We start from the raw sequence: 26,773 nt of genomic DNA, 5'->3' as shown, positions 1-26,773 counted from the left end.
GCTATTTCTGACTTTGTGGCTGTATGGTTTTCTGTGACTAGGTGCTGACCTAACAATTGTTTGGTGTGCTTTCGCCGTAAAGCCTATTTTAAATCAGACACTGTGGCTGGATTTACAAGAAGTTTATCTTTAAAAGGGTGTAAAATCCTTGTATGTTTGAGGAATTTTAATGTTGGGATTTCTGTTGTTTTGAATTTAGCGCCGTGCAATTTCACTGGCTGTTGTCGAGGGTCCCACCTCTTGAGGTTAAATGAAGTAATAGTGTTTAAGGGATCCCTGTACTAAGAGAGAACTCGGCGAAGGTTTTGGGAACCTCGTTAATAACGTTACATAGGCATTCTGGGAATACCTCAGTAGTTCAAGTGACTACACAAATGTTCTGGGAACTTCGTAAAGATGCAACAAGAAGCGGGAAAGTGTGTCTTGAGTGTGTGTGCATGGTGTGTGCGTGTCTGAAAAAATACCTTTGAAAGTTGTGTGTGAACTGAACAAATGTTCTGTGGAGGGATTCTGTGTGAAGGGTGTGTAATTAGGAAGGGTGTGTCTGAATGCCTAAGCAATTTCTGTGAACTGCACTATGTTCTGTGTGGACTTCGATTGATAACGTTGTGTGTGGTTCTGTCCACCACCACCGGCCATCTGATTTACAGGTAGTGAGGCACTGACAGGACCATTCAAAAGCTTGAGTAAGAACATGATCATTGCTACCTCCTAGGCGGCCGGCGCTGTGCTGATCGTTGCTGGTGGTGTTGAAGTGAATGCCTAAGAAATTATGTGTGGACTTCATGTCAGGATTCTGTCTGAAGATACGAAAGGAGAGATTACTATTACTGAATAGGTGGTATGAATAGAATATTGGTATGAAGGAAGAAATCGTGAGCAATTTATATCTTAACTCCTGTATTATAAAAGAAAGAGAGTTACTACAGAAAGACAAAATTGAATTGGACCAATAATGCAGTTTTTTAGGGAGATACGACTGTATTTTACAACAACAACAGTACTGCAGATTATAGTTCAAGTGTGCCTGTTTCAAGATAGGGAACAACAAGAGAGAATGGGGATGTGTCGTAGTAAGAACGAAGATAGAACGAAAATACAGGTTGCCCTGAACCTCGGGGCCCTGACAAAAATCGGAAATTTGGTGTTAGACCAAACAGTTAAATGGACAAATGGAGAATTCCCTTTAAATGGGACTGTCAGTACAGAGAAACTTGAAGAAGCCAGAGAAAAGAGGCAGACACAAGAAAATAAAAGTTAAATGGGATGATTTTCAAAAAAGGAAAAGAGAAGCAGACGTATTGAAGGGCAGCACAGTGAAAGGATTAATGATGACAGAAGTAGACAAAGGAAACAGAAGAAAGTGAGAGAAGAACACGAGCAAAGAAAAAAAAGAGAACAGTCTGTATCCAGCATTTCCAACAGCCCAATCGATGGCACAGCCTTTACTGCAACCCCAACCACAGTTCCAAGACCAAGCCATAGGGGGACAAGTGCCACCACCTTCCCAGTCACCTCGAAATCACTCCACAAAGACATGGTTTGGGAACTCCAGTTGAACATAATTACTCACTGACTGGAATAGCTCTTGCAAGGCCACAGTGAAACAAAAATCCAATAGTACGCTTTGAAGATTATGTGGACCATGACGGACGGCCGCTGACCCCCATGCCACCCCTTTCACCAGCCACACAATAAAGAGTATTCAATATGCCCCTCAAACAATACCCCAACCTACAGGGAGGAGCAACCATAACACTGGAAAGACTGTGGGATGCGGATGAAGTCAAGGCATTAGTAAAATATGTCACTGATCCTGCTAAAGATGAAGTGAAATTTGAAGTACGAGCTATAGTAACAATGTACAATCCAACAACCAGAGAAATTGAAGACATACTCTGCCGCTGTCTGAAATTCAAGTGGACCCAGTGCAAAGGAAGGCAGCTTTCTCAAAACACACTGGCAGAAAATCCACTCTATAACAATGAAAACTGATGAGACTGTTGAAGATTACCAGAAGCGGGTGGGGAAAAAAATACGGTTGGAATGGAAAAACGAGGTCTATGGGCTAGTCACACAGGGTGTAGGTGAAGGGCTCCCTTCACATGCTCCAAGCACTGTGGTTTCAGATTACACTCCTCGACGACCATACCTTATGACATAGTTTGATTTTTATAACCAAACTTGGAAAAGTAGTTATAGAAAACCCTGCGGAAATAAAATCTGTCCCCCACCAATCCCAATAGAAAGCTCATTGACTGCAGCCTGGTGTAAATGGGGTAATGGGTCTGTCTACCTAGGCAAAAATGTGTGTAATTGGACAATGGACTCAAATTGCTGACTTGCAGACCCTCAAATGTACAGTGCATCCGGAAAGTATTCAGGACCCCTAGATTTTTTCCACATTTGGTTACGCTACAGACTTATTCTGAAATAGAAATATAATTTACATTAGTATTCAGACCCTTTACTCAGTACTTTGTTGAAGCACCTTTGGCAGCGATTTCAGCCTGGAGTCTTCTTGGGTATGTCGCTACAAGCTTGGCACACCTGTATTTGGGGAGTTTCTCCCATTCTTCTCTGCAGATCATCTCACTGCTGTTTCCTAAAATCCATAATCGAGTCCCTTGTTTTTTCGACATTGAGTGAGAGGTTATTTTCCTGACTCCACACTCCCACAGACGTCACCTCCTCCCTGTAGGCTGTCTCGTCGTTGTTGGCAATCAAGCCTACTACTGATGTGTCGCCTGCAAACTTGATGATTGAGTTGGAGGCATCCATGGCCACGTAGTCATGGGTGAACAGGGAGTACAGGAGGGGGCTGAGCATGCACCCTTGTGGGGCCCCTGTGTTGAGGATCAGTGAAGTGGAGGTGTTGTTTCCTACCTTCACTACCTGGGGCAGGCCCATGGTTTTGAATGCTGAACTATAGTCAATGAACAGCATTCTTACATAGGTATTCCTCTTGTCCAGATGGGATAGGGCAGTGTGCAGTGTGATGGCGATTGCATCGTCTGTGGACCTATTGGGGCAGTACGCAATTTGGAGTAGGTCTAGGGTGACAGGTCAGGTGAAGGTGATATGATCCTTGATTAGTCTCGCAAAGCACTTCATGATGATAGAAGTGAGTGCTACGGGGGCAATAGTAATTTAGTTCAGTTACCTTTGCAATCTTGGGAACAGGGACAAAGATGGCCCTCTTGATGCATGTGGGGACAGCAGACTGTGATAGGGAGAGATTAAATAGGTCTGTAAACACACCAGCCATCTGGTCTGCACATGCTCTGAGGACGCAGCTAGAGATACCATCTGGGCCGGCAGCCTTGCGAGGGTTAACACACTTAAATGTCTAACTCACGTCGGCCATGGAGAAGGGGAGCCCACAGTCCGTGGTAGCTGGCACTGTGTTATCCTCAAAGTAGACAAAGAAGGTGTTTAGCTTGTCTGGGAGCAAGGCGTCCATGTCCGCAACATAGTCCGTGATTGTCTGTAGACCCTGCCACATATGTCTTGTCTCTGAGCCATTGAATTGCGACTCCCCTTTGTCTCTATACTGACGTTTAGTCTGTTTGATTGCCTTACGGAGGGAATAACTACACTGTTTGTATTCTGCCATATTCCCAGTCACCTTGCCACCTTTAAATGCAGTGGTTTGGGCTTTCAGTTTAGCGTGAATGCTGCCATCTATCCAAGTTTCTGGTTAGGGTAGATATTAATAGTCACAGTGGGTAAAACATCTCCTATACACTTCTTGATAAACTCAGTAACTGTCTCGGTGTACACGTCAATATTATTCTCCAAAGCTACCCGGAACATATCCCAATCCACATGATCAAAACAATCGGAATCCACGCTTCAAGATTGGTCAGGAAGAAGAAACTAACATCCGTGGGCGTGGCATAGCGATACAAGAATACAGCCCAGACCAGAACAAAACCCTATCCCCACTATGTCCCCTCTAAAAAATATATATATGGCAACCTGCCACAATGTGTCATAATAAACCTATTAAAAAGAGAATTAACAACCTGACTTGCAGCTGGCCAATCTCTCTCACACATATCTGGCTCCCTCTGAGGGGTTCAGTGTGTGTGTGTTTGTGTGCTCATCACTCATGAGGACAGTCGATGCTACACAGACAGAGAGAGAGAGAGAATTGATTAAAAAGTTGATTACAGTTGCCAGCAAGGGTAGAGGAAGGAGAGTGATGTGAAAGAAAAAAAACAGACCGGGCACTTGTCCTCTCTTTGTGATTAGACAAATATTGTTCTTTGTGCATCTCAGAGAGGAGGAAGAGAGTGAGGGAGAGGAGGAAAGGGAGGGAGAGGAGGTATTTCTGCTGACTCACTGGCTTGTTAATAACAAGCAGGTTGAAAGAATAACAAGCAGGATGAAAGAGGATTGAGAAGATTTTATTGATTGATTTATTTTTTATTTGACCTTTATTTAACCAGGTAGGCAAGTTGAGAACAAGTTCTCATTTACAATTGCGACCTGGCCAAGATAAAGCAAAGCAGTTCGACAGATACAACGACACAGAGTTACACATGGAGTAAAACAAACATACAGTCAATAATACAGTATAAACAAGTCTATATACAATGTGAGCAAATGAGGTGAGAAGGGAGGTAAAGGCAAAAAAGGCCATGGTGGAAAAGTAAATACAATATAGCAAGTAAAACACTGGAATGGTAGTTTTACAATGGAAGAATGTGCAAAGTAGAAATAAAAATAATGGGGTGCAAAGGAGCAAAATAAATAAATGAATTAAATACAGTTGGGAAAGAGGTAGTTGTTTGGGCTAAATTATAGGTGGGCTATGTACAGGTGCAGTAATCTGTGAGCTGCTCTGACAGTTGGTGCTTAAAGCTAGTGAGGGAGATAAGTGTTTCCAGTTTCAGAGATTTTTTTAGTTCATTCCAGTCATTGGCAGCAGAGAACTGGAAGGAGAGGCGGCCAAAGAAAGAATTGGTTTTGGGGGTGACTAGAGAGATATACCTGCTGGAGCGTGTGCTACAGGTGGGAGATGCTATGGTGACCAGCGAGCTGAGATAAGGGGGGACTTTACCTAGCAGGGTCTTGTAGATGACATGGAGCCAGTGGGTTTGGCGACGAGTATGAAGTGAGGGCCAGACAACGAGAGCGTACAGGTCGCAATGGTGGGTAGTATATAGGGCTTTGGTGACAAAACGGATGGCACTGTGATAGACTGCATCCAATTTGTTGAGTAGGGTATTGGAGGATATTTTGTAAATGACATCGCCGAAGTCGAGGATTGGTAGTATGGTCAGTTTTACATGGGTATGTTTGGCAGCATGAGTGAAGGATGCTTTGCTGCGAAATAGGAAGACAATTCTAGAATTAACTTTGGATTGGAGATGTTTGATGTGGGTCTGGAAGGAGAGTTTACAGTCTAACCAGACACCTAGTTATTTGTAGTTGTCCACGTATTCTAGGTCAGAGCCGTCCAGAGTAGTGATGTTGGACAGGCGGAAAGGTGCAGGCAGCGATCGGTTGAAGAGCATGCATTTAGTTTTACTTGTATTTAAGAGCAATTGGAGGCCACGGAAGGAGAGTTGTATGGCATTGAAGCTTGCCTGGAGGGTTGTTAACACAGTGTCCAAAGAAGGGCCAGAAGTATACAGAATGGTGTTGTCTGCATAGAGGTGGATCAGAGACTCACCAGCAGCAAGAGCGAAATCATTGATGTATACAGAGAAGAGAGTCGGTCCAAGAATTGAACCCTGTGGCACCCCCATAGAGACTGCCAGAGGTCCGGACATCAGACCCTCCGATTTGACACACTGAACTCTATCAGAGAAGTAGTTGGTGAACCAGGCGAGGCAATCATTTGAGAAACCAAGGCTGTCGAGTCTGCCGATTAGGATGTGGTGATTGAGAGAGTCGAAAGCCTTGGCCAGATCAATGAATAAGGTTGCACAGTAATGTTTCTTATCGATGACGGTTCAGATATCGTTTAGGACCTTGAGCGTGGCTGAGGTACACCCATGACCAGCTCTGAAACCAGATTGCATAGCAGAGGGTAGGGTGAGATTCGAAATGGTCGGTAATCTGTTTGTTGACTTGGCTTTCGAAGACCTTAGAGGCAGGGTAGGATAGATATAGGTCTGTAACAGTTTGGGTCAAGAGTGTCCCCCCCTTTGAAGAGGGGGGATGACCGCAGCTGCTTTCCAATCTTTGGGAATCTCAGATGACACAAAAGAGAGGTTGAACAGGCTAGTAATAGGGGTGGCAACAATTTCGGCAGATCATTTTAGAAAGAAAGGGTCCAGATTGTCTAGCCCGGCTGATTTGTAGGGGTCCAGATTTTGCAGCTCTTTCAGAACATCAGCTGATGGGGAAGGAGGTGTTAATGTATGGTTTGGACAATCTTCTTAAGTATCAAGGGAATCTAGCTCAGGAGCTGGGCCTCTCTGAGCTGGATAGGTCTGAGCTGACTTCATTGTGTGGGTGTGTGCAAATTATGTATGTCTTTGGAAAGTATTCATATCCCTTGACTTATTCCACATTTTGTTGTGTTATAGCCTGAACTCTGCCTAGAGCTGGCCGTCCTACCGAACTGAGCAACCGGGCAAGAAGGACCTTGGTTAGGGAGGTGACCAAGAACCCAATGACCACTCTGACAGAACTGCAGTGTTCCTTGGCTGAGATGGGAGAACCTGCCAGAAGGACAACAGTCTCTACAGCAGTTCACCAATCTGGGCTTTATGGGAGAGTGACTAGATGGAAGCCACCCCTGAGCAAAAAGGCACATGACAGCACTCCTGGAGTTTGCAAAAACAATTGTTAAAAGACTCAGAGCATAAGGCAAAAATATTCTGTGGTCTGATGAGATAAACATTTAACTATTTGGCCCGTTGGGCATCGGTAGTTTGCATGGACACCAGCCTGATCTCCAGCTCCTTCCACCTCTGGAAACTATCTAGGCGATCATGCGACTTCTCAAGCGAGCTGAGGTGGTGGCACAGATTATTCCAGCCTCTGGTTCCATCCCTGATCATTTCAGATTTGTCCTCATGTGAAAAAAGTTTGCAGCAAAAATAGAGCCATGGTCTCTCCACTCTCTCCCCGTTCACCATCCTCCTATTGTAGTGAGCCATCTTTGCCCCTCATCTCTTGGGAAATTCCCCACTTTATCGTGATATGGCCAGGCCTGCATTAACATATCCCGTAAAGATCCATTCATATCTTTTGGCCACTCACCAAGATTTTTTATGTCTGGGAGTCGGATTTAGCAGGGGCACCACTGTCATCGGGGACGTGGAGCGACGAATCTGAGTCCAGGTCCCAGATAGTAGGGTCTCCGCTGGCATTGTTTGGAGGTTTGGCTAGGTCTGGTGTGACCACCTGTTCTTGTCCACCCAGAGAGATGTCATCATCGGTGGAAGTGGATGGCCCAGACTCCTCCGATTTGCCCTCTTCGCTGCTAGAACCAGTGAACGGGGGCGCGTCCGTCTCTGTGAATGAACGGCCCGACCTTGGAGGCTTTTTGGTCTCCACACCTGCTGATGGACATTGCAGCATGCTGATACATTTCAGCAGCAAATCTCTTTGGCTTAAAGATTGTGCCTCTTTCAAATTACTTTAATAAATATATAACATACACAGTTGAAGTCAAACATTTACATAAACTTAGGTTGGAATCATTAACACTTGTTTTTCAATCACTCCACAAATTTCTTGTTAACAAACTATAGTTTTCGCAAGTCGGTTAGGACATCTACTTTGTGCATGACACAAGTAATTTTTCCAACAATTGTTTACAGACAGATTATTTCACTTATAATTCACTGTATCACAATACCAGTGGGTCAGAAGATGACATACACTATGTTGACTGTGCCTTTAAACAGCTTGGAAAATTCCAGAAAATTATGTCATGGCTTTAGAAGCTTCTGATAGGCTAATTGACATCATTTAATTGGAGGTGTACCTGTGGATGTATTTCAAGGCCTACCTTCAAACTCAGTGCCTCTTTGCTTAACGTCATGGGAAAACCAAAAGAAACCAGAAAAAATTGAAGACCTCGACAAATTTGGTTCATCCTTGGGAGCAATTTCCAAACGCCTGAAGGTACAACGTTCATCTGTACAAATAATAGTACAAAAGTATAAACCCCATGGGACCACGCAGCCGTCATACCGCTAAGGAAGGAGATGCGTTCTGTCTCCTAGAGATGAGCATACTTTGGTTCAAATCAATCCCAGAACAACAGCAACGGTCCTTGTGAAGGTACAAAAGTATCTATATCCACAGTAAAACAAGTCCTATATCGACATAACCTGAAAGGCCACTCAGCAAGGAAGAAGCCACTGCTCCAAAACCGCCATAAAAAGCCAGACTACGGTTTGTAACTGCACATGGGGACAAAGATCGTACTTTTTAGAGAAATGTCCTCTGGTTTGATGAAACAAAAATAGAACTGTTTGACCATAATGATCCTCTTTATATTTGGAGGAAAATGGGGGAGGCTTGCAAGCCGAAGAACACCATCCCAACCGGGAAGCATTGAGGTGGCAGCATCATCGTGTGGGGGTGCTTTGCTGCAGGAGGGACTGGTGCACTTCACAAAATAGATGGCACCATGAGGTAGGAAAATTATGTGGATGTATTGAAGAAACATCTCAAGACATCAGTCAGGAAGTTAAAGCTTGATTGCAAATGGGTCTTCCAAATGGACATTGACCCCAAGCATACCTCCAACGTTGTGGCAAAATGGCTTAAGGACAACAAAGTCAAGGTATTGGAGTGGCCATCACAAAGCCCTGACCTCAATCCCATAGAAAATGTGTGGGCAGAACTGAAAAAGTGTGTTAGAGCAAGGAGGCCTATAAACCTGACTCAGTTACACCAGCTCTGTCAGGAGGTATGGGCCAAAATTCACCCAACAGATTGTGGGAAGGCTAACTGAAACGTTTGACCCAAGTTAAACCATTTAAAGGCAATGCTACCAAATACTAATTGAGTGCATGTAAACTTCTGACCCACTGGGAATGTGATGAAAGTATGTGGAAAAATCACTCTACTATTATTCTGACATTTCACATTCTTAAAATAAAGTAGTGATCCTAACTGACCTAAGCAGGGAGTTTTTACTATGATTAAATGTCAGGAATTGTGAAAAACTGAGTTTAAATGTATTTGGCTAAGGTGTATGTAAACTTCTGACTTCAACTGTATATATTTTCGCTTCCTGATCTGTTAGAAATGGTAGCAAATTTGGTTGCAAATATCTGTAGCTTACTTTTAGCTGAAATGATTTCCACTAGTAGCTAGCTAATGTTATCAGGCTAGTTTAGGCTACTGCCTTAATCACTAATCGTCTTCAACACACACAAACATTTAAAAAAAACAATGCAAGTTTAATTGGCAGATTAATTTTGATTAATGTTTCACAATTGGATAATCACGTCAAAACACATATCACCACAGCTACCAAGGATAGTGGGAGTGAACTTCGGGAGAAGCGGGAAAAAGTTGTTTTGAGAAGTAATAAACTAATGTAAATCTGCTGAATAGTCCCAGTCGATATTAGACAGAAAGTCATGGCTGTGGGTAATAAAAACCTGTGGTTACCTAGGTTATCCAATTGACTCAACAAAATTGAAACTCTAAATTTCTCTTGTTGTCTGCTTGTTTTGGTCAATAATAAAACAACATTTAAGAAAGGTACATGTCTTAAGATAAAATTTCAACAATGCCTGCTCCCAAGTGTTGTCATTACTTCAAAACTCGAGGCTGTAATCGCTCCCAAAGGTGCTTCAACAAAGTACTGAGTAAAGGGTCTGAATACTTGTGGAAATAAGGCATCGGTTTTTTCAGTTGCAATACATTTGCAAAACGTTAAAAAAACCTGGTTTCGCTTTGTCATTATGGGGTATTGTGTGTAGATTGCTGAGGAAAACATTTATGAAATAAATGTTATAATAAGACTAACGTATCAAAATGTGGAAAAAGTGAAGGGGTCTGAATACTTTCCGAATGCACTGTACATTGAACAGCAGCAGCTCTTCTCCATTTTTTGTTATTTCTGTATAACAAAAAATGTACAACAACGTTGGCTATTTTAGAATGGGATTCATTGGAAATATTTGTTTTCCTCAATTTGGGGGGTGGTTGAGGGGAATTCCTTCTTATGACGTGAATATCGACTCAGAGAATGGACAGAGGTGGCGATGACCTTCCTGGATCCAAAAGTCATGTGCATCTGTGCGTGATGTCAGTGTACTAAAAGGGGCATATGGATAGAGCAACCGCAAACTCATTCTAGGGATGAGTTCAACACAGGTTTTTCAGAATCGTGAGTCCATGTCGCTATTTCATGATGAATCTATAGAGATTTCCTGAATACAGTGATGAATTCTAAGAAAATTGTAAGCTCCTCAGTCCTCTCCCTGCTGTGCAGTGAAATGGGATGCAAAAGAGGGAGAGAGAGAGAGCGTGACTGCCAAAGGAAAAGGACGAGGGACACACAGATTGTGTCCCAAATGGCACCATATCCCCTATATAGTGCACTACAGACCCCCTATGGGTCCTGGTCAAATATAGTGCACTTATAAGATTGGGTATCATTTAGGACACAGACACAGTGGTGGCAAACTAGGTCAGTTTCTCCTCAAATATAGCCGATAAGAGAATTATCCCACTGTTGGGATACACACACACAGCTCTCTCGCTATGAGTAATTCCACAGTAAAGGAATTACGCTAAAAATGATTTTTCACTTTAAATGTATACCAAACAAAAACCATTGATTTCAAAGTTTAACAAACCATACAACTTTATACACAATGACTACTTTGAACAATTGACAGTTTAAATTTTTTTTTACTAATAACTGCTCAGGCTTTTCACGAGAGTTGAACTTGTATGTTGTCGTTGTCAGCCAAACAATCACAAGTCATCAAAGGCTGTGTGGGCGCCATGGCAAACAAGTTAGGAGATCAATGTAAGATGGAATTAAATTGACAAAATTAAAAGGTAAATGAGAAGGCTAGGCTACAACAACCAAGCAGTTTTGATGGTTATTTTATTTCACGATGGTCTTCATCCACAGTCAGTTACAGGGTTAATCAATTACCGTCACAGCCCTACATGAACAGAATGCATCAGTAATATGTATTTCCTGGCAGAATGATATAGGGCTGTCCCCGACCCAAAAAATGCACCTTTCGAACAATCGATTGGTACGTGCATTTTTCCATATAAAGACACATTCTTTGTGTTTTGATCAAATCAACTGCATGCACTGAGCTTGTCTGATGCTTTAAGCGAACTGTTTGATTAAATAATTAAGACACACAAATGACTAGAGGGAGTCCGACCACAATTGATTTGATTTTTCTGGGCCTTGCTCAGACTTGCTGTGCTAAAATAAAAAAATAAAAAAACAGCGAGTGACTGTGTGACTAGCACCGTTGTCCCTCTCACCTCCCTGCAGTGACCACCACAGAACAACAGTGTGTCACAAGCTGTCCATGTTGCTGAAGCTGCAACATAATTACAGCCATTTTGACTGAAAAGTTGTTAATGAAATCCCTAATTTGTTTAGGAAAAACATTCCCTATTTCCTCAACCCTTCCTCTCTTTACATGACACATGTATGCAAAGAAGGAGCAAACACTAAATAAATGATAAGCGTACCAGAGAGTATGCAATTTCTGAAAAAGAATGGTTTAAACCCATTTATTGTTGACGCTACTTATTCAATGGTCGCTTTATTTTAAAACTAAAATGCTTGATTATATTTCTGATCATGAATGACTCTTATGCTGTGTGATTACATTAATATAACCATATACAATTTCAGTAGCAAATACCTGATGGACAGTGCCATTCCCACGGCCTCCACAATTGATCAGTCCACTCAGACCGGCACGGATCAGAAAGGTGTCTTGTGTATCAAGATGGTTATTATAATTGTTTTGCTACTGTTCGACAAAAATAAATCTCAGTCAACCAACATCCTATTGACCAAACAATGGACCAGTCGACTAAATAGGGTCGAGCAGTAGCTTAAAATCATTGTTGTGGACTGAGAACATAGAAGAAAAAAAAATGCATTTTAAAAAAAAAAGTGTGATTTTGAGAGTGAAAAGCTGAAAAAGCAAAATCCTGTAAAAACGAAAAAAATGAATTTGGGGGAAAAAACTGAATCTAGCAAAAAAAAAAAAATTGGTCTCTAATAGTCCAATATGTGAAAATAATATATGACCCGATTCAGGAAACTAGGCAAGTCACGACTTCACAGGAGAGCTGCTTGAACGTGGGGGGGGGGGGGGGGGGGGGGGGGGCAGAAATGCCTTCTCGAACATGTGAACTTTCCAGTGCCTTAATATAAAAAATGTGTATGCCATCTGTATATACGAATAAAATTGTTACATTTACAAGCCTAGTTGGTTTAGCTACAAAAAGTGAGCAACCTTCCCGCTAGCCATGATTTGCTGAGATAATGGGTTGGCTGGACATGATGAGAGACAAGTTTAGGTAATCGTGTCAAACGCGGCTTTAAAAAAAATGTGTTGCATAGTAAAACTGCATAAACCTAATGCCAAGTTAAAATGTACTGTTAGCTAGCTAACGTTAGCTGGCTCGCTAGCTAACTTCATGTGTATAATCTCCACTTTCTGAGAGAAACCACTGTACCTATTTGAAGGTTTGTGTTGAATTTGAATCGTGTTTTTAGGGCGGCGCTAAAGTTATCTTCAGATGTAAACAGCGGCTTTTGAGAGTCATGACGGCTTGCAGTGATGACCCAAAAAATGACAAGGTATCCACCTTGTCAACGCTGATACCGATTATTGGAGGATCAAAAAAGCCGATACCGATTAATCTGCCAATTTTTTACATGTATTTGTAATAATGCCAATTACAACAATACTGAATTAACACTTATTTTAACTTAATATAATACATCAATAAAATCAATATAGCCTCAAATAAATAATGAAACATGTTAAATCTGGTTTAAATAACGCAAAAACAAAGTGTTGGAGAAGAAAGTAAAAGTGCAATATGTGCCATGGAAAAAACGAACGTTTAAGTTCCTTGCTCAGAACTTGAGAACATATGAAAGCTGGTGGTTCCTTTTAACATGAGTCTTCAATTTTTCCAGGTTTTTAGGTTGTAGTTATATAGGAATTATAGGACTATTTCTCTCTATACGATTTGTATTTCATATACCTTTGACTACTGGATGTTCTTATAGGCACTTTCGTATTGCCAGTGTAACAGTATAGCTTCCGTCCCTCTCCTCGCTCCTACCTGGGCTCGAACCAGAAACACATCGACAAGAGCCACACTCGAAGCAGCGTTACCCATGCAGAGCAAGGGGAACCACTCCAAGTCTCAGAGCGAGTGACGTTTGAAACGCTATTAGCGAACTAGCTAGCCATTTCACATCGGTTACACCAGCCTAATCTCGGGAGTTGATAGGCTTGAAGTCATAAACAGCGCAACGCCTGAAGCATTGCGAAGAGCTGCTGGCAAACGCACGAAAGCACTGTTTGAATAAATGCTTACGAGCCTGCTGGTGCCTACCATCGCTCAGTCAGACTGCTCTATCAAATCATAGACTTAATCATAACATAATAACACACAGAAATACGAGCCTTTGGTCATTAAAATGGTTGAATCCGGAAACTATCATTTTGAAAAACAAAACGTTTATTCTTTCTGTGAACTACAGAACCGTTCCATATTTTATCTAATGGATGGCATCCCTAAGTCTAAATATTGCTGTTACATTGTACAACCTTCAATGTTATGTCATAATTATATACAATTCTGGCAAATTAATTACGGCCTTTGTTAGGAATAAATGGACTTCACACAGTTCGCTATGAGCCAGGTGGCCCAAACTGCTGCATATACCCTGGCTTGCACGGAACACAAGAGAAGTGACATAATTTTCTATGTAAGGCAATGTAAGGCAGGTGGTTAGAGAGTTGGACTAGTAACCGGAAGTTTGCAAAAACGAATCCCCGAGCTGACAAGGTAAAAATCTGTCGTTCTGCTCCTGAACAAGACAGTTAACCCACCGTTCCTAGGCCGTCATTGAAAATAAGAATGTGTTCTTAAACGGACTTGCCTAGTTAAATAAAGGTGTAATATATATATATATGTTAAATAAAAAAATAAAAAATGAATATAAAATAAAATAAACTAAATATATGTTAAATAAAATAATAAAAAATGGCAAATCAGTGTCCAAAAATACAGATTACAGATTGTTTGAAAACTTGAAATCAGCCCTAATTAATCGACCATGCCGATTAATCAGTCAACCTCTAGTGGAGTTGAGAGAACCTTCCAGAAGGACAACCATCTCTGCAGCACCACCAATCAGGCCTTTATGGTAGAGTGGCCAAAAGGAAGCCACTTCTCAGTAAAAGGCTCATGACAGCCTGCTTGGAGTTTGCCAAAAGGTGTCTAAAGGACCAGGAGAAATAGTTTCTTCAAACCACAGAATCCTAAGATTTAACTCTTTGGCCTGAATGCCAAGCGTCACGTTTGGAGGAAATCTGGCACCAAACCCTACGGTGAAGCATGGTGGTGGCAGCATCATGCTGTGGGGATGTTTTTCAGCGGAAGGGACTGGGAGACTAGTCAGGATCGAGGGAAAGATGAACGGAGAAAAGTACAGAGAGATACTTGATGAAAACCTACTCCAGAGCGCTCAGGACCTCAGACTGGGGTTAAGGTTCACCCTCCAACAGGACAACGACCCTAAGCACACAGCCAAGACAACGCAGGAGTGGCTTCGGGATAAGTCTCTGAATGTCCTTGAGTGGCCCAGCCAGAGCCCGTACCTGAACCCGATCGAACATCTCTGGAGAGACCTGAAAATAGCTGTGAAGCAGCGCTCCCCATCCAACTTGACAGAGCTTGATAGGATCTGCAGAGAAGAAACTATCCAAATACAGGTGTGCCAAGCTGTGCCAGGCTGTAATCACTTCCAAAGGTGCTTCAACAAAGTACTGAGTAAAGGGTCTAACTACTTATGTGAATGTGATTTTTCATTTTTTTTTTTTACCTAAAACCCTGTTTTTGCTTTGTCATTATGAGGTATTATACAGTATGTAGATTGATGAGGGGAATAAGGCTGTACCATAACACTTTCCGAATGCACTGTATATGACTAGAATTAGTAGAATAAGGCCTTCGCTTCTCTACACGAAGATTGAATGGTTATGGGTCTGAATAGATAACTGCTATAGCCTACCATCATCTGAATGGTTATGGGTCTGAATTAATAACTGCTATAGCCTACCACCATCTGAATGGTTATGGATCTGAATTAATAACTGCTATAGCCTACCACCATCTGAATGGTTATGGGTCTGAATTAATAACTGCTATAGCCTACCACCATCTGAATGGTTATGGGTCTGAATTAATAACTGCTATAGCCTACCACCATCTGAATGGTTATGGGTCTGAATTAATAACTGCTATAGCCTACCACCATCTGAATGGTTATGGGTCTGAATTAATAACTGCTATAGCCTACCACCATCTGAATGGTTATGGGTCTGAATTAATAACTGCTATAGCCTACCGCCATCTGAATGGTTATGGGTCTGAATTAATAACTGCTATAGCCTACCACCATCTGAATGGTTATGGGTCTGAATTAATAACTGCTATAGCCTACCACCATCTGAATGGTTATGGGTCTGAATTAATAACTGCTATAGCCTACCACCATCTGAATGGTTATGGGTCTGAATTAATAACTGCTATAGCCTACCACCATCTGAATGGTTATGGGTCTGAATTAATAACTGCTATAGCCTACCGCCATCTGAATGGTTATGGGTCTGAATTAATAACTGCTATAGCCTACCGCCATCTGAATGGTTATGGGTCTGAATTAATAACTGCTATAGCCTACCGCCATCTGAATGGTTATGGGTCTGAATTAATAACTGCTATAGCCTACCACCATCTGAATGGTTATGGGTCTGAATTAATAACTGCTATAGCCTACCACCATCTGAATGGTTATGGGTCTGAATTAATAACTGCTATAGCCTACCGCCATCTGAATGGTTATGGGTCTGAATAGATAACTGCTATAGCCTACCACCATCTGAATGGTTATGGGTCTGACTTAACTGCTATAGCCTACCACCATCTGAATGGTTATGGGTCTGAATTAATAACTGCAATAGCCTACCGCCATTGTGCGTTCACTCTTCTTTCAAACTACCAGTGAATTCTATTGGCTGTATTTAACATTCAGCAAACGAGACCTTGCATCCCTCTTTGAATAGTCTATTGGTATAAGAAATATATATATCGTAAGTCCACCAAGCTGTTCTAGTCTAGCTTTTCCTGCATGGGACTCCAAGAACTTAGGAGCATTTTTTAAGAAGAGGCTATTGGAGCACAGGTGCTTGCATATTGCAGAAGAGATAGGCTATAAGTTAGACGCTTACTATGCATAACCCATCATGAATTAGATAAATATAAGGCTAATACGGCATTGGCTTTATTACCTGAAAGAGGTAGGCTTGGACATCTAAATATAAGGCGATATATCAATATAGAACAGGATTATCTATTTTGTATCCAATTTGAATGGAGTTGATGGAGAGAGAATGCTTGTGCGTGCACCGATTCAAAGCAACGATACTCGAGTGACAGGCTTTCTTTTTTTTTTTTACTCTGCAGCTGCAATAAAAATTGTTTTAAAATCTTTACAATTAAAAAACAAGGTGAGCCCCGAAAGACAGATGGATAAATTAGACATGCATTCAGTCTTTATATTAGTCGATGCTGCAGCAAATGTTGGCCTACTGGTCAAAAGAAAAAAAAGTTACCATTTTGAGACTATAGATCTACATGTGAACTGCACTCCATATTGAAATGGGTCTGTCCCCACCCTGAGCGTTGAGAAGCCAGATTTAGACATTGCATATAATTTAACAGTTCCATTTCACACCATGTTATTCATATTAATAATTTATTATAATTGACCAATTTCTCACAGTTATTTATCCTGGGAAAAGGGAGTGGCTTTGGGTTGTAAAATCCCAGGAAATCTTGGTAACCGGGTTCCCACCTTCAACCCTAATGTGGACCCCAGAAAAAGTAGCCGCTGCTTGTGCAGTAGCGAATGGGGAACCTAATAAATTAAAGAAAACATATTGTGCTCTAAACTAAGATGACTTAATAGGTAATGATGGCAAAGCTCAGACCAACTACCAGTATACATCCCATTTAGGCCTACTCTATCAATTCCTTCAAAAAAATGAATATTGTATAAAGCTACCTAAAAGAAGAACAAGAGCTCTACCTCAATACCACCACACTGACATTTTCAACCTGTCCCTGACCGAGTCAGTAATACCCACGTTTCAAGCAGACCACCATAGTCCCTGTGACCAAGAATGCGAGGCAAAAAACACTGAAACATGCATGAGAGCACCAGCTGTTCTGGAAGACTGTGTGATCACGCTCTCCGCAGCCGATGTGAGTAAGACCTTTACACAGGTCAACATTCACAAGGACCAGGGCAAAACAGATTAACAGGACGTGTACTGCGAGCATGCACTGACCAACTGGTAAGTGTCTTCACTGACATTTTCAACATCTCCCTGTCCGAGTTTGTAATACAAACATGTTTTAAGCAGACCACCATAGTGCCTGTGGCCAAGAACACTAAGGTAACCTGCCTAAATGATAATGGCCCCGTAGCACTCACCTCGGTAGCTATGAAGTGCTTTGAAAGGCTGGTCATGGCTCACATCAACACCATCATCCTGGAAACCCTAGACCCACTCCAATTCGCACACCTCCCAACAGATCCACAGATGACGAAATCTCAACACTGCCCTTTCCCAATTGGACAAAAGGAACACCTATGTGAGAATACTGTTTACAGCTCATCGTTCAACACCATAGTGCCCACAAAGCTAAGGACGCTGGGACTAAACATTTCCTTCTGCAACTGGATCCTGGACTTCCTGACAGCCACCACCAGGTGGTAAGGGTAGGAAACAACACATCTGCTATGCTGATCCTCAACACCAGGGCCCCTCAGGGGTGCGTGCTTAGTCCCCTCCTGTACTCCCTGTTCACCCACAACTGCATGGCCAAGCACAACTCCAACACCAAGTTTGTAGACATAACAAAAGTGGTAGGTCTGTTCACCAGCAACGATGAGAGCCTATAGGGAGGAGGTCAGAGACCTGGCAGTGTGGTGGCCTGTCCTCTCCCTCAATATGAGCAAGACAAAGGAGATGATCGTGGACTACAGGGAAAGGAGGGCCCACATTAACATTGACGATGCTGTAGTGGAGCGTGTCGAGAGTTTCAAGTTCCTTGGTGTCTACATCACCAACAAACTATCATGGTCCAAACACACCAAGACAGTCATGAAGAGGGCACGACAACACCTTTTCCCCCTCAGGAGACTGACAAAAATATTGGCATGGGTCTCCATATACTCAAATAATTATACAGCTGCACCATCGAGAGCATCCTGACAGGTTGCATCACCGCCTAGTATGGCAACTGGTCGGCATCTGACCATAAAGCGCTACAGAGGGCTTTATGGTCCAATACATCACTGGGGCCAAGCTTCCTGCAATCCAGGACCTATATACTTGGCGGGTTCAGAGGAAGGACCCAATTATAATTTTTTTAACTCCAGTCATCCAAGTCATAGACTGTTCTCTCTGCTACCGTATGTTAAGTGGTACCGGAGCGCCAAGTCTAGGTCCAAAAGGCTCATTAACAGCTTCTACCCCCAAGCTATGAGACTGCTGAACAATGAATCAAAAGGCCACCAAGACTACTTACAATGACCCCCCCCCCCCCTTTGTTTTTACACTGCTGCTTCTCGCTGTTTATTATCTATTCATAGTCACTTTACCCCAAACTACCTCAACTAACCTGTACTCCCGCACATCGACTCCGTACCACCTGTATATAGCCTCGTTATTTTTATGTAATTTAATTGTGTTACTTTTTTTTTTTTTTTTTTTTTTTTTTACTCTATTTCTTGAAGTGCATTGTTGGTTAAGGGAGTAAGCATTTCACGGTAAGGTTTACACCTTCGGTGCATGTGACAAATAACATTTGATTTGGTGAAAAGCAAGAAAACATTTCATACAGTCAGCTTTGCAGAAGTAAAAACCCCATAATGAAAATCACCAGCTTCCATCTAAAACTTTAGAGAAATTAAGATATTTCCATTCTTACCTGCAGGTGCTCAGTAGAGCTGCTGCTCAGCTCGTCTCCAGACTCCGAGTCGTTGCGTCTCTCCGAACCCTCTGAGTCACAGTGCCCCGGGGGCATCTCCACATTCAGGGGCACCCTGCGGAGCTCAGGGGAAGTGGCATCGGCACGGGGCAGCGTGTTACATCCTCGTCCAGCAGCATGGCTGTGAGGGTGGGTGTGGTTGTTCTTTATAATGTCTGCCAGGGCCCTGTCATGGTTTGTGAGGCTGCCAGGGTCTCTACCAGGATTCTGGTTGGCATCCCTGTCCCTGCGTTGGCTCGGAGGGGTGAGGGCAGCCCCCGACGATGAGGAGGGGGAGGGTGACGAGGGAGAGGGCCGGCTGAAACTGGTCAAGTTGAGGTTCTCATTAGAGACACTTGCCTTGACCAAGACCGAGTTCCCCCCGCTCCCCCCACTGTGAATCCCCAGGTGCAGAGGCTTGGGAGGGGGCATGAGGGCCTTGCGGACCTCTCTGACATACTGCGCCGGGATGTAAAACGCCTTGGTCCCCTCCTCTTTCTTGACTTGCCACCAGTCCTCGTTGGTCTTCTTCACCAGCATATAGCACTCTCCCTGGCGGATGGAGATCTGGCGCTCCTTGGCCTTGTACTCATAATCATACTCCACCTCAATGTACACCTGGCCTGGGGCAATGGGCAGCTCACACCCACGCCCCTCTCGATCTGAAGCCATGACCGTGAAAATGCTGTCTGAACCTTACCACCGCAGGGACACAGCCTGGCTCTGCATGTCCCACTGTGTAACTGGGGAGGTGGAGGAAACAGGGGAGAGAGATTAGGCCTATGTTATGGTAACATTAGTACACATACAGACAAGGGTTGCAAAATGCTGTTAAAACATTCTTGGAATCAGGAGGGAAATCAGCAAGAGATCTGGAATCGTCTAACACCACGATTTCTGGTCTTGCATCCTTCGTTTAGACAGACACACACAATATAGAATGGATGGATGGGATGAGGGAGCATGGACTGAAGACTTTCCCCAAGTCTATGTAAACTCAGTAAGAGTTGTGCTCCTAGCCTAAGAAGCTGCCTGAGAGGTAGATACGATTACACAAACACACAGCGTGAGGGACTGGGACTCAGGAGCATAGCCTGAAGAGAAGACTGATTCAGTAACCCCATACACAAGGATCTATGGTGTAGTACATTGAGAGTTGTGCTGCTCCTAGCCTGAGTGGTAGATAAGATCAGAGCAGTGACATTCAAAGTCGGGGCTGCAACCCCCCTAGTGGGGTCGCCGGGGAACTACAATGGGGTTGCCAAAAATTAAAAATACATTTGAACAAAAACTTTTAAAAAGTACAGATTATTGTATGGGACAATTATCATAATTTTGTTTTGTTTTATTGAGTACATTTATTTATTGGTTTCTTTTCAGTTTGATAACTGATGAACATTTTATGAATTGAAGGATATTAATTGGGTCCCCGCTGAAAAAGTTTGTATACCTCTGGATTAGAGGCTGTGAGCAGGGCTCTAAATGCAACCAAAAAGGTTGCATATGCTCTCAGATTTTTCTGTGCAACCTGGAATTCTAATTTTTGGGAGCACCAGAGCACCTAGAAAATCGCCTAGATAACAATTGTTACTAATGATCAGTCTGCGCTTTACCGCAACCCCCGAGTGCAGAGTACCCTCTCTCCCACTCCTGCTTGCATCCAGTTGCCGTGCCACACACACACCAAACCTGTCACTCAAGCAGCCAGCAGATAGTTCCTCCATTCTCTCAGCATGCTGTCAAATCATTCACAACAGATTCTTCTAAAACAAGAAAGATGCTGCTTTCCACATTGCTTCTAAATATGAATCCAGATGTTTCTATTCTAGGCTGTTATTAGTTTGTGTTTCTTGCACTCTGCAAAACACTGAAGGAAGCTGCCATTTGCCTAACAATGCTAATCACTAACACTAATTGGATAGTTGGCTAGCTAAATACCATTTTGCTAAATGCACTAGCTAGTCGTGCTGGGGTGGGGGGGGGGGGGGGTTGATCATTCCATATTGCAATATTATATCTATACTTTGACTCCAAGAATCGATGTGTAAAAATTATACAAATGATAAAAGTTTGGACACCTACTCATTCCAGGGTTTTTCTTTATTTTACTATTTTCTACATTGTAGGATAATAGTGAAGACAACACTATTAAACACATGGAATCATGTAGTAACCAAAAAAAAGTGTTAAACAAATCAAAATACATTTTATACTTGAGATTCTTGAAAGTAGCCACCCTTTGCCTTGATGACAGCTTTGCACACTCTCAACCAGCTTAATGAGGTAGTCACCTGGAATGAATTTCAATTAACAGGTATGCCTTGTTAAAAGTTCATTTGTGAAATTTCTTTCCTTTAATGCGTTTGAGCCAATCAGTTGTGTTGTTACAAGGTGGGAGTGGTATACAGAAGATAACTCTATTTGGTAAAAGACTAAGTCCATATTAGGGCAAGAACAGCTCAAATAAGCAAAGATAAATAACAGTCCATCATTACAAAAGGTGAGTCAATCCGATAATGTCAGTCGCAAAAATTTCTTCATGTGCAGTCACAAAAACCATCAAGCACTATGATGACACTGACCGCCACAGGATAGGAAGACACAGAGTTACCTCTGCTGCAGATGGTAAGTTCATTAGAGTTAACTGCACCTCAGATTGCAGCCCAAATAAATGCGTCAGAGTTCAATTAACAGACACATCTCAACTAGGGATGCATGATATAAATCGGCAAGCATATCGGAATCGGTCGTTATTAGCTAAAAATGCCAACATCAGCATCGGTCCGATGTCAAATTTGATGCTGATGTGCAAAACCGATGTTAAAGCTGACGCGCATACCTATATAATGTAGGTAGATGACATAATGACGCCACCAAAAAATACAGAGCTACACAGAACATAAGCAGAAAAATACTAAGTGCACACTTTCAACAACTAAAACAAGTTCAAGTTGAGCAGTCATTTGAAAGGGTAAGAACATTTCAGCGAGACAACTCAAAGGCGAAATCCATTAAACGCCAAGATAATGGCATTCATTGCCTTTGACAAGCAACCATTCTCTGCTGTGGATGATGTTGGGTTTCGCCGACTGGTCGAGCCCCGGCACACACTACTAAATAGGTGGTATTTTTCAGATGTTTCCCTATCGGAGTTACACAGTATTGTTGAAACGCACATCTATGAGCTACTTGCTCACTGCTATTAGCTTCACAACTGACATTTGGACCAGAGATGTCAACCCCATGTGCATGCAGAGTCTGACTGCACAGTGGGTCGACAAGGATTTCGTACTGAGGAAAGCCGTATTGCATGCTTAAGAATGTGCTGGTCCTCATACCGCTGCTGCCATTTCAAATGGCATTTGAGAACATGAACACAAGAAAATATAAAACAACTAAATCGGCATATATCGAATCTCCCATTCCTCTCTATTTAAAAAAAAAGCTGTTGTGCAGCAACTCACTGCCTTCCAGAAGACAATCAATTGGGGCGGCAGGGTAGCCTAGTGGTTAGAGCGTTGGACTAGTAACCGAAAGGTTGCAAGTTCGAATCCCCGAGCTGACTAGGTACAAATCTGTCGTTCAGTCCCTGAACAGGCAGTTAACCCACTGTTCCTAGGCCGTCATTGAAAATAAGAATTTGTTCTTAACTGACTTGCCTAGTAAAATAAAGGTTAAAAAAAAACTAAAATACAAAACGCTTCACTCTGGTGTAAGGTGGTAAATGGCCTTTTAATGGCATCAGACTGGGGCTCTGCATCTGTCCTCGTGCTCCTAGACCTTAGTGCTGCTTTTGATACCATCAATCACCACATTCCTTTGGAGAGATTGGAAACCGAAATTGGTCTACACGGACAAGTTCTAGCCTGGTTTAGATCTTATCTGTCAGAAAGATATCAGTTTGTCTCTATGGATGGTTTGTCCTCTGACAAGTCAACTGTACATTTCGGTGTTCCTCAAGGCTCCGTTTTAGGACCACTATTGTTTTCACCTTTATATATTTTACCTCTTGGTGATGTCATTCAGAAACATAATGTTAACTTGCACTGCTATGCGGATGACACACAGCTGTACATTTGGATGAAACATGATGAAGCCCTAAAATTGCCCTCCCTGGAAGGGATTTTTAAACTCGGACAAAACAGAGATGCTTGTTCTAGGTCCCGAGAAAACAAAGAGATCTTCTGTTGAGTCTGACAATTAATCTTGATGGTTGTACAGTTGTCTCAAAAAAAAAAAAAAATGAAGGACCTCGGCGTTACTCTGGACCCTGATCTCTCTTCTGACGAACATATCAAGACAGCTTTTTCCATCTATGTAACATTGCAAAAATCAGAAACGTTCTATCCAAAAATGTAACTTCTAGGTTAGACTACTGCAATGCTCTACTTTCCGGCTACCCGGATAAAGCACTAAATAAACTTCAGTTAGTGCTAAACACGGCTGCTAGAATCTTGACTAGAACCAAAAAAATGTATCATATTACTCCAGTTCAAGCCTCAACACTGGCTTCCTGTTAAGGCTAGGGCTGATTTCAAGGTTTTACTGCTAACCTACGAAGCATTACGTTGCTCCTACCTATCTTTCCGATTTGGTCCTGCCGTACATACCTACAAGTACGCTAAGGTCACAAGACGCAGGCCTCCTAATTGTCCCTAGAATTTCTAAGCAAACACCTGGAGGCAGGGCTTTCTCCTATAGAGCTCCATTTTATGGATTGGTCTGCCTATCCATGTGAGAGACGCAGACTCTGTCTCAACCTTTAAGTCTTTATTGAAGACTCATCTCTTCAGTAGGTCCTATGATTGAGTGTAGTCTGGCCCATGGGTGTGAAGGTGAACGGAAAGGCACTGGAGCAACGAACCACCCTTGCTGTCTCTGCCTGGCCAGTTCCACACCCTACACTGGGATTCTCTGCCTCAAACCCTATTACAGGGGCTGAGTCACTGGCTTAATGGTGCTCTTCCATGCCATCCCTAGGAGGGGTGCGTCACTTGAGTGGATTGAGTCACTGATTGAGTCCTGTCCGGGTTGAGTTGTGCCATGGGGGAAATCTTTGTGGGCTATACCCAGCCTTGTCTCAGGATGGTAAGTTGGTGGTTGAAGATATCCCTCTAGTGGTGTGGGGGCTGTGCTTTGGCAAAGTGGGTGGGGTTATATCCTGCCTGTTTGTGTCTCCCGACCCTCCTGTCTCAGCCTCCAGTATTTATGCTGCAATAGTTTGTGTCAGGGGGCTAGGGTCAGTCTGTTATATCTGGAGTATTTCTCCTGTCTATCCGGTGTCCTGTGTGAACATAAGTATGCTTGCTCTAATTCTCTGTCTTTTTCCCTTTTTCTTTCACTACCTGGCCTGATTACTTCTTGCTGTCCCCAGTCCACTTGGTCGTGCTGCTGTTCCAGTTTCAACTGTTCTGCCTGCGGCTAAGGAACCCTGACCTGTTCACCAGACATGCTACCTGTCCCAGACCTGCTGTTTTCAACTCTCTAGAGACAGCAGGAGCGGTAGAGAAACCCTGAATGATCAGCTATGAAAAGCCAACTGACATTTACTCCTGAGGTGCTCTCCTGTCCATGACCATGCTGGCCATCTATGAACATTTGAACATCTTGGCCATGTTTTCTTATAATCTCCACCTGGCATAGGCAGAAGAGGACTGGCCACCCCTCAGCCTGGTTCCTCTCCAGGTTTCTTCCCAGGTTCTGGCCTTTCTAGGGAGTGGGGTTAAAACATGCAAAAATACTCTACAAGAGGCTGTGAACAAGTGATTCAGTGGCATTCTCTCTGAGCCTCTTTACTGAATCGCCACCATGCTCGATGCTAGGTACAAGGACCGCTACTTCGATGCAGACAAGAAACAGGGTTTACGTAAAATATTACAGACACAGCTGGACAGAACGGAAACGGACACAGTGACAGTGCACACTGAGGAAGAGAGGCCACGGACAGACAGAGCTGAAACTTCACTGCTTGACAAATGATGAAATCCTGGTTGAGACTGAACAAATAAACAACAAAACAGCACAGCAAGTAAGTTAAATAAATAGGTTTTGATTATGTTTTACTGGTAATGGGGACATATGGGGAAAAATGTCATATCGATGCATCCCTAATCTCAACATCATTCAGAGGAGACCGCATGAAATCAGGCCTTCATGGTCGAATTGCTTTAAAGAAACCACTACTAAAGGACGCCAATAAGAAGAGACCTGCTTGGGCCAAGAAACATGAGCAATGAACATGAGACCGGTGGAAATCTGTCCTTTGGTCAGATGAGTCCAAATTTGAGATTATTGGTAACAACTGCCGTGCCTTTGTGAGACACAGCGTAGGTGAACGGAGGATCCCTGCATGTGTGGTTCCCACTGTGAAGCATGGAGGTGGTGTGATGGTGCTTTGCTGGTGACACGGTCTGTGATTTATTTAGAATTCAAGGCATACTTAACCAGCATGGCTACCTCAATATAGCGATACGCAATCGCATCTGGTTTGAGCTTAGTGGGAATATTATTTGTTTTTCAACAAGACAATAAACGAAAACACACCTCCAGGCTGTATAAGGCCTATTTGACCAAGAAGGAGAGTGATGAGTGCTTCATCAGATGACCTGGCCTCCAAAATCACCCAACAAACCAATTGAGATAGTTTGGGATGAGTTTGACCGTAGAGTGGGGGAAAAGCAGCCAACAAGTGCTCAGCATATGTGGGAACTCCTTCAAGACTGTTGGAAAAGCATTCCTCATGAAGCTGGTTGAGAGAATGCCACGAGTGTGCAAAGTGTGCAAAGGGTGGCTACTTTGGAGAATATAAAATAAATTCTGATTTGTTTAATACTTTTTTTTGGTTACTACATGATTCCATGTGTGTTACTTCATAGTTTGATGTCTTCATTAATATTATACAATGTAGAAAATAGTAAAAATAAAAGAACCCTTGAATGAGTAGGTGTCCAAACTTTTGACTGGGACTGCATATATATATTTTTGGGGTTGCTAGGTAGCGTCGGCTGTAACTGTGCCAGTATCCTATATGTTTCCTATTCCTTGTTCTCCATCTTCTTTTTAAATAGTGAGCCAACATGTTTTCAGCACATTTATTTCTATGACTGATCAAAACTGTCTTTTTTATATATTTTTTTACTTATTTAACTAGGCAAGTCAGTTAAGAACGAATTCTTATTTACAATGACGGCCTACCACGACCAAACCCGGACGACGTTGGGCCAATTGTGTGCCATCCTATAGTCTCTCTATATAGTGAGCAATATGTTTGGATCATCGAATTGCAATATCAAATCGCAATACATACGGTATAGAATCTTGAGAATATCAATACATATCGTACCGACACCTAAGTATCATGATATCGTATCATGAGGTCCCTGGCATTTCCCAGCCCTACTAGCTATGGCAAAGCAAATGTTAGCTAGGCAATTCCATGATAACAGAATGGCACTGAGCATCAGATTTTTCACCTTAAAATGTATGCCAAAAAAAAAAAACA

General features: G+C 42.6%; 1 protein-coding gene across 4 annotated transcripts in view; it reads right to left on the bottom strand.

Annotated features, from left to right (window-relative positions):
* Nucleotides 1-26,773, bottom strand: part of LOC109871609 (rho GTPase-activating protein 12) — a 138,521-nt gene that overhangs the window by 78,865 nt on the left and 32,883 nt on the right. For all 4 annotated transcript variants that reach the window (XM_031807044.1, XM_031807046.1, XM_031807045.1 and 1 more), the window contains exon 2: nucleotides 19,234-20,015. In XM_031807044.1, the coding sequence (XP_031662904.1) occupies nucleotides 19,234-19,944 (711 nt within the window). In that variant the 5' untranslated portion in view covers nucleotides 19,945-20,015. The remainder of the gene's footprint in view (nucleotides 1-19,233; nucleotides 20,016-26,773) is intronic.

Source organism: Oncorhynchus kisutch, linkage group LG27, assembly GCF_002021735.2.
Source record: "Oncorhynchus kisutch isolate 150728-3 linkage group LG27, Okis_V2, whole genome shotgun sequence".
Classification (NCBI taxonomy): domain Eukaryota; kingdom Metazoa; phylum Chordata; class Actinopteri; order Salmoniformes; family Salmonidae; genus Oncorhynchus; species Oncorhynchus kisutch.
This window is presented reverse-complemented; position numbering and strand designations above follow the sequence as displayed.